Here is a 16,335-nt window from a genome sequence, read left to right on the forward strand (position 1 = left end):
CTCTATATGCATCCGAAGAAGTGGGCTGTAGTCCACGAAAGCTTATGATCTAATAAATTTGTTAGTCTCTAAAGTGCCACAAGTACTCCTGTTCTTTTTGCGGATACAGACTAACACGGCTGCTGCTCTGAAACCTGTTAATTGTAGAGTGCATTCACACCCAATCTCAAAGAGACGAACAGCAAGGCCTTGCCTACATTACCAAGTTTTGTCACCAAAACTGCCGTTTGTCGACCCAAACAGTGTAGACACTGCAAGGTGACTTTTGTCAGGGAAAATGCCTGGTTTTGGCAACAAAAATACATCCACCCTCATGAGAGATTTCTGTCTTTTTCCTCTACATTTTTGTCGACAAAGTGCCAGTATAGACACCACGCTTCATTTAATTGCTTTAATTAGCCTCCAGATGGTGTCCCACAATGCCCAACCTGACCGCTCTGGTCAGCAGTTTGAACTCCGCTGCCCTGCAGCCAGGTAAACAACCTCCCCATTAGAAGCACTGGGAATTTTAGAAATTCCATGTCTTGTTTGCTCGGCATGGAGAGGTCTCATCACATCTTCCCAGGTGACCATGGTGGGTTATCGCAGCAAACACTCTCCTGCTTGGACCACTGCAGAGCTGTTGGATCTGATCATCATATGGAGGGAGGAGGCTGTGCAGCCACCGCTGCCTTAAGCCATAGGAAGTGGGATACCTACAGGCACATTTCTCGAGACTTGTGCGAAAAGGGCTGTGATCAGTCCATGCTGTAGTACAGAGCGAAGATAAAGGAGCTGAGGGAGGCGTACCATAAGGCGAGGGAGCAAACCATCGCTCCAGTAATGCACCTAAGATCTGCCGGTTCTATAAGGAGCTAGACGCTATCCTCGGTGGCGACCCCACCTCCAATGCCAAGAGCCTTGTGGCAGCGGAAGGAGGGCCTAACCTGGAGGATGAAGTTATTGATAAAGAGGTGGAGTTAGATGAGGATGTTCAGCTCCTGGTGGGGTCACCTGGTAGGGTAGGCAGCCAGGAACTGTTCTCCACTCCAGAGGTGTCTAGCCAGTCTCAGCAGTTGCTCTCTGGCAAGCAAGAAGCAGGAGATGAGACTCCTGGTAAGTGACTATGGCTTGTGTAATGGAGAGGTGGGTTCAGGGCATAGAAATATGGGAGGCTGGCTCTGTTTCTGTGAGATGGACATTTCCCTGTGTAGCTAATCTGTACAGGGGAAGAGGGTGTTGATGCACGCCAAGATCTCATGGGAATCCTGAAGAGAGATCTCCAGGAAAGTTTCCTGGAGGTACTCGGTAATCTTCTGCTGAAGGTTCCGTGGCAGAGCAGCTTTGTTCCTTTCCCCATTGTAGGAAACTTTCCTGCACCATTCGGCAATCACTTGTGCAGGGACCAAAGCAGCACACAGGCGAGCAGCATAGGGAGCAGGGCAGAAGCCACATGCATGGAGTAGATGTACCTTTGTTTCCCTGCTTACCCTTAGCAGTGAGATATCTGCTAGAATGACCCCGCCTGCGGAAAACTGTGGAAGAATTGTAATTTGTTCCCTAATATGCTGCACCATGACCCTTGCAAAGAGTGTGTGCTCTTTTCTCCATGTGAACTGCCCCCCACCAACACTCAAAATACTTTGGGTGTTCGCAGAGATGTGTGCCTGGCTACGGTCAGTGAGAAGTAATGTTGCAAAAGTGTATTTAACAGAAATGTTTCAATTCTGTATGTGAATTTAACAATCCCGCTTCTGTGCATTGTCCCCTGTGCTTCACCAGATGTGGCCTTCAGGAACACCCCATGCACCCCGGCCGAGATTCTCCACCAGATAAGAAAGCGCTCAAGATGCAGCAAAGAAGACATGTTCCGGGAGGTCCTGCAGTGCTCCAATGCAGAAAAAAGGGAATGAAAAGAATGCTGTGAAGCCGAAGGGCAGGACAGAAAAGAGAATCACCCTTCCCTCCCCGCTCCACCTGCACATTCCTTTCCACCTTCCAGGACTTCTTGGTTTCCCCTTTACTCCACCCCCTCAGACAACTTTCACAACAATAGCTGGACCTACACACAGCTGTGAAAGTCTGTCCTTCCCTGGTTCCTCCTTTCCTGCCAAGCATCTGTGTGTTGGTGTGTGCTGTTTCTTGTGCAATAAAAGTAAACTTTGATAATGGTAAATCATCTTTAATTTTTTGCTACAAGGTGGGATTGCAGGCACTGCCAATAGATGCACAGGCATTTTGATCACTTTATTACAGGAATATAAGGCTCCAAATGTCACCATTGCCCCCTAGGAAAACTACATGGCATGTAACATTGAAGCAACTCAGACAAAGATATATGTTACTGGTGGTCATTGTCAAAGTGCTGCCTCAAAGCCTCCCTGATTCAAATAGCTCCCCTCTGGGCTCCTCTGACAGCCCTGGTATCTGGCTGCTCAAAATGAGTTGCCAAGTGGCCTGCCTCAGCACTCCACCCCTGAGCAAACCTTTCACCCTTAGTTTCACGGAGATTATGCAACATACAGCATGTGGCTATGACCATAGGAATATTATCCTCAGTGAGGTCCAACCTGCCATGATGGCATCGCCAGCGCGCCTTTAATCTGCCAAAGGCACATTCAATTGTCATCTAGCACCTACTGAGCCTGTTGTTGAACTGCTCCTTACTGCTGTCAAGGTGTCCCGTGAAAGGTTTCATGAGCCACAGCTGTAAGGGGTACACAGAGTCCACCAGGATCACTATGGGCATTTCAACACACCTCACTCTAATCTTCTGGTTAGAAAAGAAAGTCCCTGCTTGCAGCTTTCTGTACAGGCTGGTGTTTCTGAAGATGCGTGCACCATGCACCTTCCCAGACCACTCCACATTGATGTCAGTGAAACACCCATGGTGATCCACAAGCACTTGCAACACCGTGGAGAAGTACCCCTTCCTATTAATGTACTCTGTCACCATGTGGTCTGGTGCCAAAATTGGAATACGTGTGCCATCTATTGCCCCTCCACAGTTAGGGAACCCCATTTCTGCAAAGCTGTCCACTATTTCACACACATTTCCCAGAGTCACGGTCCTTCGTAGCAGGATGCGATTTATTGCTCTGCACACTTGCATTAACGCAGCCCCAAAGGTCGACGTCCCCACTCCAAATTTATTCATGACCGACTGGTGGCAGTCTGGAGTTGCCAGCTTCCACACAGCAATTGTCACACGCTTCTCTACCAAGAGGGCAGCTCTCATTCTGGTGTCCTTGAGCCGCAGGTCTGGGACGAGCGCTGCGCACAGTTCCAGGAAGGTGGCTTTCTGCATCTGAAAATTCTGTAGCCACTGCTCGTCATCCCACACCTGCATGACGATGTGATCCTATCATTCAGTGCTTGTTTTACGAGCTCAAAAGCGACGGTCTATCCTATGCACCTGCTCAGTGAATGCTAAAAGCAATCTAAAGTTGCTCCTATCCATATCATGCAGAATATAAGGCACCTGTGAGTCTTCCTCAGTTAGAAACTTTCCAATTAACTGCACTGACATCCGCAATGTCTTCATAACAGTTAACAGAGTATAGGAGAGCAGTGCGGGATCCATCCCTTCTCACAAAGATGCTAGGGTGCACAGCAAAGAAGGGCCGTTGAAAAAACACAAAATAGGCGGAAGCCCATGGAGTGCCGGGACAGAAAGCAATACATCATGGGACATTTAACACTGTCCCAACATGCGCCGTGATCCGCTCCGTCGTTCCACAATACCCAGCAACAGAAGGACTGTGGGACAGGTACCCACAGTGCGTTGCTCATACTGTCCATGATGGTACCCCCACTGTGGACATGATCTTGTGACAGAGGAAGCAAGTGTGAATATGAAATTGTGATTTTTATTATGTCAACATCACTTTTGTTGACACAAATTGGTAGTGTAAACATGGCCCAAAAGAGTAAAACAGCAGCCTCTAATGTAAGTATGGTATAAGACCCTGAAAAAGCGAGGGAGAGAGATCTTTAGCTAGCACTAGACCCAAAGAGGCTTGGGGCTATAAGCAAAGAAACTATTTGTTTTCTGGTTCCTCCTGCCTTCGGGGACATAGGACCTTGTACATTCCTTGTTAATAAACAAGACTGCATTAAAGATATACCAGACTCTTTCATCAATTTCTACCCCCAACCGGAATATCCCCAGCGCCTCAAACTTTTACTAGCTGTTTGGGTCAAAAAGGGGTAGTAGTATTTTGTGGGGGTATTGTGGGTGCTGAATGAGGCATGGTGGATGTAAGAGAGGAGGACTCCGCCAGCAAACTAAGGTTTACCAGCTGAGGGATATATGACATCCCACATATAAATCGATTTAAGCAGCCTTGGTACAGATGCAAGGACAAGCCTGAGAGAAGTACCACCATCTGAGTACTCTAAAGAAGACAAGGCCTTGGACTAGACAGACAGGGAAGAATTTACACTGGAAGAGAGTAAAGAGCGACTAGCTCCCTCTTCTCTCTCAAAGATCTCTGCTGCAATGGGGCCTGATGCCATAACACCTTTTATGTACCTTGCCTTTCTTTGGGAGAGAGTCCTCGAATTTTTTTGAACTTCATACAAACATTTATGTAATTAATTGCATCCAGAATAATAAGAAATGGTGCAGACTTTATAAACAATTACCAACTGCTACCTTATAAACCATCTACTACTACAACTGAGTAATACACAAAAAATGTTAAAAACAAGAACATATTAAGCATATTTACCGATTCACCCATTCCTCTATTAGAAAACAGGTATCCATATCCAGATGTATCATGCTCCCAGTCCATGTAGGGTAAAATGTCTAAACGTTCTGGAGCCATAGGAATGTTTGGAAGACCAGCATGCTGAACTTCATTAGCATCCTAAATTAAAATTAAAATTAATTAAATTTAAAAAAGCAGCAGGTTTAAAACAAATACAAGGAAGTTCTTCTTCACACAGCGCACAGTCAACTTGTGGAACTCCTTATCTGAGGAGGTTGTGAAGGCTAGGATTATAACAGCATTTAAAAGAGAACTGGATAAATTCATGGTGGTTAAGTCCATTAATGGCTATTAGCCAGGATGGGTAAGGAATGGTGTCCCTAGTCTCTGTTTGTCAGAGGATGGAGATGGATGGCAGGAGAGAGATCACTTGATCATTGCCTGCTGGTCCACTCCCTCTGGGGCACCTGGCATTGGCCACTGTCGGTAGACAGGATACTGGGCTAGATGGACCTTTGGTCTGACCCGGTACGGCCGTTCTTATGTTCTTATGTAAAATGCAACAGAATTACAAACTAGAGAACTGTCTTCAATTTTATTGTAATCCTTAAAAGTGATGCTTGTTATGCCAGAGATTCCCTGTCTATCAGACAATGTAAGGTTGAGAGTCAAATGCTGGGTGAAATTTGCGAGGAAATATAGAGAGGAGGTGTATTCAGTATATGAAAGATGCTCGGTATACACAAACACACAGTAAATGTAACTTTAGAATGCCTGACTGCATTAAGGGTTGTTGTATCATAACACACTATTGGTAGTAAACGGACTGGCACACTACACTGGCAATGCACCTCCATGTATTTTGAGAAACCTCTTCAGTATTTTATGTAACTTCAGTTCAGAAATTACCTTCTCACTTGCTTTCAAGCAAGCAGATCAATCAGACAATTTAAAATTTTGGATGTCAGCTGTTACTCATTTGTCTCTTCCCCATCACAACTTCCTTATACAAGTTAATGGTTGAGAGCAACCCAGCACACCAATATGTTGTAGATTACCACAGTTTATGGTGGTAATCTCTATGTAATTTGGAGAGGTAAAGCCACGATCAGTTATGGTTCAGTTAATTGAGTGACAGTGTAGAAGCATCTCACTGGCACAATCGGTGCAGCTGACTCTGACAGCTTCCAGTGCTGACAACTCCCTTGGCCAACAACCCTCCTCAGTTCCCCAGGTCGGAATCCCCTCTTTGCCCATAGCCTCTACAGCAATGTCCTGTTCAGATTCCCCCTACAAATGCTCCCCAGCCATGGTACCACCCTTCCATAAGCCCCTGCTCTGTGCTGTAGTCTCTCAGCTAGCGGAGACAGCAATCTCTGTCCCCCACAATGCAACAATACTTCCTCCTCCACCAGCAAACATGCCTACCCCCATCTCCAGTAATCCCCCCACTCTGGCTGAGCCACTACTAAAATGGAGATTCAGTTTTGGATCAAGAGCTGATTCTCTTGCTTGCATAAGCCACCGGATGCTTGTCAGAGTGAACTATCAGCAGCCACCTGGGTCTGCCAGCAGGACAGGAGTGACCAGTCCCCCTCCTCACACTCCCTCAGCTACCAGCTCCACACTGCCACCTATGGTTTGTTAGAACAAACATATCAGCTTATGATCCACAGAGGGGTCACCAGCTAGTTGAATACTGGAGATGGGGGAGAGAACATTAAATCAGGTTGGTGATCCATAGCTGAGGCTCAGTGAAGGACAGTTACCTGTTCCATAACTGGCGTTCTTCGAGATGTGTTGCTCAGGTGTATTCCACTATAGGTGTGCGTGCTCGCCACGTGCACCGGTGCCGGAAGTTTTTCCCTTAGCAGTACCCGTAGAGGGGGAGCACCGCTGCGACCCCTGGAGTTGCGCCTCTATATCGTGCCATAAAGGGGACTGTGTGCTCCCCCATCCCTAAGTTCCTTCTTGCCAGACAACTCCGACAGAGGGGAAGGAGGGCGGGATGTGGAATACACCTGAGCAACACATCTTGAAGAACGCCAGTTATGGAACAGGTAACTGTCCTTTCTTCTTCGAGTGATTATTCATGTGTATTCCACTATAGGTGACTCCAAGCTATACCTGATGGAGGTGGGTAGGAGTTTTAAGTGTTTGGGGTTTTTTTTAGGGGTTACCCGGGCGGAGCACCACCCTACCAAACCCTGCGTCATCCCGTGTTTGGGAGACGATCGCATAATGTGATGAGAAGGTGTGGACAGAGGACCACGTAGCAGCCCTACATATATCCTGAATAGGGACGTGAGCCACATAGGCAGCTGACGAGGCCTGGGCTCTCGTCAAATGAGCCTTCACTATAGGAGGTGGGGGAACCCCTGCCAGATCTTAACAGGTGCGAATGCATGAGGTGATCCAGGGGTAAATCCGCTGGGTGGAGACCGGTCGCCCCCTCATGCGCTCGGCCGATGCAATAAACAGCTGGGGGGGGACTTTCTAAATGGCCTGGTTCTATCTAGGTAAAAAGCCAGCGCCCTACGCACATCTAACATGTGCAGGCGTCGTTCCTCATTGGAGGAATGGGGCTTAGGACAGAGGACCGGGAGGAAAATATCCTGATCCATGTGAAAAGCCGCTACCTTCGGCAAAAAGATGGGGGGAGGGCGAAGCTGAACTTTGTCCTTATGGAAGACCGTATACGGTGGTTCAGAGGTCAGGGCCCTGAGCTCAGAGACCCGGCAGGCTGAGGTGATAGCCACTAAGAACGCCACTTTCCACGACAAGTAGGACCACGAACATGTGGCTAAGGGTTCGAAAGGAGGCCCTGTGAGGCGGGAGAGCACTAGGTTCAGGTCCCAGAGCGGGACTGGGGGTCTAGCATAAGGGAATGCCCGATCTAACCCTTTTAGAAACCGGGACGTCATGTGATGTGAAAACACCAACAGGCCCTGCACCGGGGGGTGGAAAGCCAAAATGGCCGCCAGGTACACCCTGATAGAGGAGGGCGCCAGCCCTTGGGTCCTAAGGGACAGGAGGTAATAGAGAACAAGCTGGATAGATGCGGAAAAGGGAGAGGAACCTCTATCCCTCACCCACATAGAGAACCGATACCATTTGGCCAGGTAGGTTCGATGTGTGGAGGGTTTCCTACTTTCCAGCAGGACCCGTCGCACATCCTCAGAACATCTCCCTTCCTCCTCATTCAACCACGGAGCAGCCACGCTGTCAAGCGGAGTGGGGCCAGGTTGGGATGGAGGAGATGACCTTCCTCCTGGGAGAGGAGGTCCGGGCAAAGCGGCAGCTTGTGAGGGAGGGCCGCTAAGAGTTGCAGTAGGGTCCCGTACCAATGTTCACGGACCCAGTCTGGGGCTATAAGGATGACCCGCGCCCCATCTGACTTCACCTTCTGTAGGACCCTGCCTATCAGGGGGAAGGTCAGGAAGGCGTACAACAGGGGCCCCGATCATGGGAGCAGGAACGCGTCCGAGATCGCACCCTCGCCCTCTCCCGCCCTGGAGCAGAACCGGGGACACAGTCGATTCTGGGCGGTGGTGAACAGGTCTACCTGGGGAGTGCCCCACTGTAGGAAGATCCACCCGGCCACCTCCCTGTGCAGGGACCACTTGTGCTGTTGGGAGAACACCCTGCTCAGGCAGTCCGCGAGCATGTTGCTCTTGCCGGGCAGGTAGAAGGCCCTCAGGAGGATGTCGTGGGCTATACAGAACTCCCACAGGAGCAGGGCTTCCTGGCATAAGGCCCGGGAACGCGTACCCACTTGTCTGTTGACATAATACGTCGCGGTCATATTGTCCGTGAGGACTCTGACCACCTTCCGCTCTATGTGCTGGCAGAAGGCCACGCACACCAGGCGCACGGCCCTGAGCTCCCTGACATTTATGTGCACGGTCAGTTCCTCGGGAGACCACATACCCTGGGCCCTGAAGCCCCCCGACGAGAGCTTCCCAGCCCAGATCCAAGGCATCCGACACTAGATCTAGTGAGGGAGGGGGCTCTCGGAAGGGGATACCCCGAAGCATGTTGCTCGGGAGGGACCACCAGTGCAGGTCTGCTACCACCGTTGGCGGTACCGTAACGACCTTGTCCAGGCCATCCCTGGCCTGGGAGTACCGGGAGGCCAGCCACAGCTGAAGGGGCCTCATCCTGAGCCTGGCATGTCGCACCACAGAGGTGCATGCTGCCATATGGCCTAGGATTTGAAGGCACACCCGTGCCATAGTTACCGGAAAGGCCGTGACCGAGGCGATGAGAGCTTTGAGCGTCTCGAATCTCTCCCGTGGGAGGGAGGCCGTGGCCACCCTGGAGTCTAACAGCGCTCCTATGAAGTTTATGTGCTGAACCGGGACTAACATGGATTTCTCCTCGTTTACCACTAGGCCTAGAGCTGCGCAGGTGTTTAGCAGGAAGTTCATCTGCTCCTGCACCTGAGACCGAAACTTGCCCTTGAGCAGCCAGTCGTCGAGGTAGGGGAAAATCTGCAGTCCTTTCCTCCTGAGGTGGGCCGCCACCACCGCCACACACTTTGTAAAGACCCTGGGGGCAGAAGACAGGCCAAAGGGAAGGACCATAAACTGGTAGTGGTCCTGGCCCACCAGGAAACAGAGGAAGCGCCTGGGACCCTCGAAAATGTGGATGTGAAAGTACACATCCTGGAGGTCCAGAGCCGTAAACCAATCCCCCGGGTCTAAGGATGGAATAATAGTGGCCAGGGACACCACGCAGAATTTGCAACGAACCAGGAACTGGTTGAGATTCCACAGATCGAGGATGGGCCGAAGCCCGCCCTTCACCTTCGGGATGAGGAAATACCTGGAGTAAAATCCCTTGCCCTGGAATTCCCGAGGTACCCTCTCCAACGCTCCCAGGGAGAGGAGGTGCTCTACCTCCTGACTGAGGAGGAGGGCATGCTCCGGATCCCTGGCCGCTCCCGGGACGGAGGATGGTGGGGAGGGAGCGAAAGGAACTGCAACCTGTACCCTTGGGAGATGGTGCTGAGAACCCATTGGTCCGACAGTATACGGGACCATTGCAGGCGTCAGGCCGATAAACGGTTGGTAAAACTCAACTTTATTAACTGGGGGGGGAGGGGTTTACACTGGCAACAGGCCCGATGACCCCCCCCCGCAACGAGTCAAAAACGCTGTTTCCCTGGCCTCTTGGCCTTCGAGGGCCCAGGTTGTGGGGCCGAACGGGATTGGCGTTGGGAGCGATGCCTCTGCTCTCTCTGCCTCTTAGGCGGGGGCTCGTATCTGCCCCGTGCCGGGGGAGCCGAGGGCTGCGGTCTGGGCTTGTCCTTGGCAGGTGGGACATACAGATTGAGTGTCTGCAGGGTGGTGTGGGAGTCCTTCATTCTGTGCAGACAGGTGTCTGTCTGGTCTGCAGATAATGCTTTGCCATGGCAAAAGGTCCTGCATTATAGACTGGGACTCCACCGACAGCCCTGAGAGGGAAAGCCACAATGCCCGCCTCATGGAGATAGCCGTGGCCATCGAACGAGCCTCCGTGTCAGCTGCGTCTGAGACAGCCTGAAGAGCTGCTTTAGCTACAGCTGTACCTACGTCAAGCAGTGCTTTGAACTCTTCTGTTCTGCTCTTGGAGGGAAGGTTCAAACTTTGGCAAAGAGCCCCACAAGTTAAAGTCAAAGCGACTCAGGAGGGCTTGGTGGTTTGCCACCCTGAGTTGGAAACTGGCTGAGGAATAAACCTTTTTGCCAAATGTGTCCAGTCTTCTGGCCTCCTTATCCTTCAGGGTCGGTGCGGGTGGGTGTAAAGAGTTCGGAGTGGGGTGGGTGTAAAGATACTCGTGTCCTTTCGTGGGCACGAAGTATTTACGTTCCGCCTTCTTAGAGATAGGCGGGAGGGAGGCTGGAGTCTGCCATAGGCCTGTGGAGATGTTTGCCACTCCCTGGAGAAGTGGCAGTGCCACGCGGCCCGGTGCTGAGGAGGAGAGGACATTAAAAAGATTGTCCGATGGTTCCTCCATCTCCTCCGCCTGCAGGTGTAGGTTGGCGGCTACACGTCGGAGGAGCTCCTGGTGCGCCTTGAAGTCCTCTTGAGAAGGAGGAGGCGGTGCCGCTATGGACTCATCTGGTGCCTGCAGGGCGACCAGGATGGTTCTGAGAGCATTGGGCGGTGCCGGTATGCCACAGTCCACATCAGGGTCCGGTTGCAGTGTCGTCGGCGCGGCACCGGAGGACTGCCCTTGGTGCCGAGACGGGGACGCAGAGCGGGCTTGGGATGCCCCAGCCAGAGAACGGGTCCCGGCGGTGCGGGCGCCTGGGGCCACGGTGCCCCCTGGCACCACTGTCCTTGCCAGGGTGCCCCTTGCCACTGCGCCACTTGGGGTCCCACCAGGGTTATCTGTTCCTGGGGAATGGTGCGGGCCGGAGAGGGGCGGCTGGGGGCCAAGGCAGAGGTGGCCGAGGATCGCATGGTGCCTTGGGAGCAGCTGAGGCGGTGCCGTCCTCGCCGGCTCCTGCCACGGGATTTCGACCTTGACGATGAATAGGTGTAGACGTCGGAGGGCGTATCCCTGGACTCCCTTCAGTGGCTCCGGGCGCGGCGTCGTGGTGCCTGATGCACTCCGAACGTGGCGATCATCGTGGTATGATCGGCGGTGCTGTCGGCGTCGAGATGCACTCTCACTCGACGCGGAGTGTCGATGCTTCCCATGTCGGTGCCTGCTGCCTCTGCGGGTCGAGGACGACTCAGGCGATTCACTCCCAGGCGACCCCGACAATGGAGTGGAGGTATGTCTGGGGCTACGGGAGGGCCCGGCAGATCGGAAGGAGGTCTCCACAACTGACATAGCCGGTGAGGGCTGGGAGCCCAACGGTGGTTTCCCTCGGGACTGGGGCCTCACCTCGGACGGCCCGCTCGGTACCGGCATGGCGAGGATGTCGCGCGTCGCCTGGGCTGCCTCTGGCGTGGAGGGAACCCGTATCAGCGCGGAGGTCCATGCGGAAGGTGCCGGACTTCTCCGCTCCGCACGAGTTGGAGGTCTGGGCCCCGGTGGGGATCATGGGCTGTCCAACTCAGGTCTGGCCTCACCCCTGTCCTTCTCACGGCGTCGCTGGGATTTGCCCTGTTTCTTGGCCGGGGAGTGATGCCGACTGGTGGATGGGGCTTTGCTCCGCACCGATGACGTGGTACCCGGGGCCGGGTTGGGTTGGCGCGCCGGTGCCGGGGCCAATGTCGATTCCATAAGGAGGGCCCAGAGACGAATCTCGCGCTCGCGTTTAGTCCGGGACTTAAACGATTTGCAAATTTTGCACTTCCCACTTATGTGAGATTTGCCCAGACACTCGGAGTGCGGATCGCTTCTGGGCATGGAATTGCGACAGGAGTCGCATGATTTGAAGCCTGGGGCACGGGGCATGCCCCGAGCCAGGCTACTAACTAAAGAAGCTATCTATCGATGAACAAGGACGACTAAGGCTAGAAGCGCTGCAGCCAAGGCTGGAGCACAAAGTTCCGACTACCTTCACTGGCGGCAAGAAGGAACTGGGGGGGGGGAGCACGCAGCCCCCTTTATGGCACAATATAGAGGCGCCACTCCAGGGGTCGCAGCGGTGCTCCCCCTCTATGGGTACTGCTAAGGGAAAAACTTCCGGCACCGGTGCACATGGCGAGCACACACACCTATAGTGGAATACACATGAGCAATCATTCGAAGAAGAAAAATTAGTTTGCTTTAAAAAAAACCCAACAAAACAAACAAACAAACAAAAATCACAGCAGTACCACTGTAAGTGTTTGAATTTCATGGGCTATGCAGGGCTGCTGATCCCCGCTGACCCCTCAAATACCTGCTCATTTTCCGAATAGCGGATCCTGGTGTCAGCTCCTTGCCAGCCAGGCAGAGCCAGCACTGCAGTGTCTCTCTTCGGCCTGCTAGAGGCTGCTGTTGGTAGGACCATGCCTTCTAATCTCTGTGCACTGTCAGGGATATCCCCTGTCCCCACCAGCTGGCCAGACAGGAAAGCAGCAGTGGTGGTCTGGGGAAATACAACCTAGATGAAGCTACTATTAGGTGCATAACTGGTTGGAAAACCATTCCCAGAGAGTCGTTATCAGTGGTTCACAGTCAAGCTAGAAGGGCATATCGAATGGGGTCCCAGAGGGATCAATCCTGGGTCTGGTTCTGTTCAATATCTTCATCAATGATTTAGATAATGGCATAGAGATACACTTATGAAGTTTGTGGAGGATACCAAACTGAGAGAGATTGCTAGTGCTTTGGAGCATAGCATTAAAATTCATAATGATATGGATAAACTGGTGAAATGGTCTGAAGTAAATAGAATGAAATTCAATAAGGGCAAATGCAAAGTACTCCACTTAGGAAGGACAATCAGTTACAAAATGGGAAATGACTGCCTAGGAAGGAGTATTATGGAAAGGGATCTGGGGGCGTCACAGTGGATCGCAAGCTAAATATGAGTCAATAGTGTAACACTGTTGGAAAAAAAGCAAACATCATTCTGGGATGTATTAGCAGGAGTGTTGTAAGCAAGACACAAGAAGTAAATCTTCTGCTCTACTCCGTGCTGATTAGGCCTCAACTGGTGTATTGAGTCCAGATCCGAGTGCCACATTTCAGGAAAGATGTGGACAAATTAGAGAAAGTCCAGAGAAAAGCAACAAAAATGATTAAAGGTCAAGAAGGGGAAGAATGAAAGAAATTGGGTTTGTTTAGTCTGGAGAAGAGAAGACTGAGTGGGGGACACAATAACAATTTTCAAGTACATAAAAGGTTGTTACAAGGAGGATGGAGAAAAACTGTTCTCATTAACCTCTGAGGATAGGACAAGAAGCAATGGGCTTAAATTGCAGCATGGGGGCGGTTTAGATTGGACATTAGGAAAAACTTCCTAACTGGCAGGGTGGTTAAGCACTGGAATAAATTGCCTAGGGAGGTTGTGGAATCTCCATCATTGGAGGCTTTTAAGAGCAGGTTAGACAAACATCTGTCAGGGATGGTTTAGATAATACCTAGTCCTGCCTTAAGTGCAAGGAATGGGACTAAAAGACCTCTCGAGACCTCTTCCAGTCCTACGATTCTATGAAACTGAGCACAGGCCCCAATCCCTGCCCCGGGCCTGCCAGTCAGTGCCACATGGTGAGACATTCCACCCCCAGGACAATGCTCTCCCCCTCTCCTCCCCATGAGCAGCCAAATGAGCCCAATTCCATGATTTTTCCAACAGTCTCCGGGCTGTAGGAAAAATCATGGTATTGGGCTAATTTCACAATTTCCATGTAATCCATGAAATTATGATTTACACAGGACCTTATCCAGAGTGGGATCTTGGGTGAGGATGTGTACAGCAGGGTGGAAGGGAAAGTATTGTTATAAGCTTAGTTAAAACATCTTTAAAATTAGATGTGAATGCACCCTTACAATTAACATGACTGTCAGGATAAGTTAAGCATGACCTCCTCACCTAAAACAAAAGGGGTTGTGACTCCATCCAGGAGTATTGGACGGAGTAGTGAATGGGGTTTGGGCAAAGAGTGTATGTATGTTCCCTGGGCGGGTTCACAACTGCTTTTGTCTTGGGTGGGCAGGGGCTCCTGCTTAACATATCCTGCCAGTTACGTTAATTGTGGGGTGCATTCACACCCAATCCCAAAGAGGCAAACAGCAAGAGAGCGAAGCAGCAGCCTGAAAGACCCTGGAAAAAACTAGGGAAAGAGATCTTTAGCTAGCACTAGACCCAAGGAGGCTTGGGGCTACAAGCAAAGAAACTGTTTTTTGTTTCCTGGTTCCTCCTACCTTCGGGGACCCAGGACGTTGTACATTCCTTGTTAATAAGCAAGATCAGTATTTTTTGATGCAGCGCCTTTTATCAATTTCTACCCCCAACTGGAATATCTCCAGGGCCTCAAATTTTGACTAGCTGCTTGGGTCAAAAAGGGGTATGTAGTGTGGTGACGGTCGTCCCTCCCCATCTGGGTCGGAGGGAAGCCACACCACCTCATTATGTCACTGGGATCACTGCTTAACATCAGGGGAATTAGCAAATCAGGTGCTAATGCCCCAACCCTCTCGGTGGGGCAGCGCACCAAACAGTATGTGGGCTCTGGCCCTCGGGCTGGGCAGAACACTACACAGATTGTTACCTCAGCTCTGGCAGACAGAAGACAAACACAGGTCTTTTTGCCTATGGTGGGGAGGCTGCCACTCCTGGGTGGGGTTGGCACAAGGGGGTAGGGGAACCCAGGCCCTCCCTACTCCACAGGTTCCCAGTCCCAGGCTGTAAGTAGCAGAATGTTCTGTCACTGGGTCAATGGGGATCCGCCCGAAACACACTGACCTGGATTCAGGCAACCAAGCTATACTCTAGTGTCCCTGGGCCACTTCCTACTACCTCTTAGTACCTTGGCTCTGTAGGTGTCATCCGTCTCCCCGAAGTAGCTAGCCATCAGCAGCTCCTCCCTGGACTCGGTCTCCTCTGGGGTCAGGGCACCGCCTGGTTCATCAGCACAGTAAGAGGTCTGCAGCGAGCAAGATACGTCTGTCTCCTTCCCTGGCTCGGTGCCAACTGAGCTGAAGGTTCTGCCTTTTGTACTTCCCATCCTGTCTCTCAACTCCCAGTGAGAAGGGTGAACCCGGCCTGACTCCACCCACCCGGGCACAGAAAGTAGTTCCTCCCCTCTGGATCGAAGGGAGGCCACACCACAGGGTAACAGTATTTTGTGGGGGTATTGTGGGTGCTGAATGAGGCATGGTGGATGTAAGAGAGGAGGACTCCGCCAGCAAAGTAAGGAGGTTTACCAGCTGAGGGATATGTGACATCCCACACCTAAATTGATTTAAGGAGCCTTGGTATGGATACAAGAACAAGTCTGACCCTGATTCAGGGTGGCTACGCTGGACAGTTAGTTGTATTGTACTTATTGAAGTACCACGGACAGAAGTACCACCATCTAAGTACTCTAATAAAATAAAATTAAAAAAAAAATCCAGAATAATAAGAAATGGTGCAGACTTTATAAACAATTACCAACAATTACCTTATAAACCATCTACCACCACAACTGGGTAATACACAACAAATGTTAAAAACAAGAACACATTAAGCATATTTACCAATTTACATCTGCCAAATCCCACTCCTCTATTAGAAAACACGTATCCATGTCCAGATGTATCATGCTCCCAGTCCATGTAGGGTAAAAAGTCTATATCTTCCTCAGCTATAAGTTCAAGAATGTTTGGAAGGCCAGCATGCTGAACTTCATTAACATCCTAAATTAAAACGCAACAGAATTACAAACTAGAGAACTGTCTTTAATTTTATTGTAATCCTTAAAAGTGATGCTTGTTATGCCAGAGATTCCCTGTCTATCAGAGAATGTAAGGTTGAGAGTCAAATGCTGGGTGAAATTTGCCTGACTGCATTAAGGGTTGTCGTATCATAACACACTATTGGTAGTAAACGGACTGGCACACTACACTGGCAATGCACTGCCTTGTATATTGAGAAACCTCTTCTGCATCTTATGTAACTTCAGTTCAAAAATTACCCTCTCACTTGCTTTCAATTTCAAAGACAGATCAATGAAACAGTTTAAAATTTTGTATGTCAGCTGTTACTCATGTGTCACTTCCCCATCAC

The 16,335-nt window shown here is 50.7% G+C and overlaps 1 protein-coding gene across 4 annotated transcripts in view; it reads right to left on the minus strand.

The window, feature by feature from the left end:
- Window positions 1-3,036: 3,036 nt before the first annotated feature.
- The window catches only part of PARP4 (poly(ADP-ribose) polymerase family member 4), a 77,675-nt gene continuing 64,376 nt past the window's right edge, over window positions 3,037-16,335 (minus strand). The window contains exons 30-34 of one of the 4 annotated variants that reach the window (XM_034758806.1): window positions 15,807-15,965; window positions 15,095-15,211; window positions 12,520-12,708; window positions 4,713-4,853; window positions 3,038-3,806 (exon numbers count right to left, since the gene is read on the minus strand). In XM_034758806.1, coding sequence (XP_034614697.1) covers window positions 3,768-3,806; window positions 4,713-4,853; window positions 12,520-12,708; window positions 15,095-15,211; window positions 15,807-15,965 — 645 coding nt within the window. In that variant the 3' untranslated portion in view covers window positions 3,038-3,767. Of the gene's footprint in view, window positions 3,807-4,712; window positions 4,854-12,519; window positions 12,724-15,094; window positions 15,212-15,806; window positions 15,966-16,335 lie in introns of all 4 variants that reach the window. The other 3 variants (XM_034758805.1, XM_034758807.1, XM_034758808.1) reach the window with 3 other exon arrangements.

Source organism: Trachemys scripta, chromosome 1 (genome assembly GCF_013100865.1).
Source record: "Trachemys scripta elegans isolate TJP31775 chromosome 1, CAS_Tse_1.0, whole genome shotgun sequence".
In the NCBI taxonomy this organism is placed as follows: Eukaryota; Metazoa; Chordata; order Testudines; family Emydidae; genus Trachemys; species Trachemys scripta.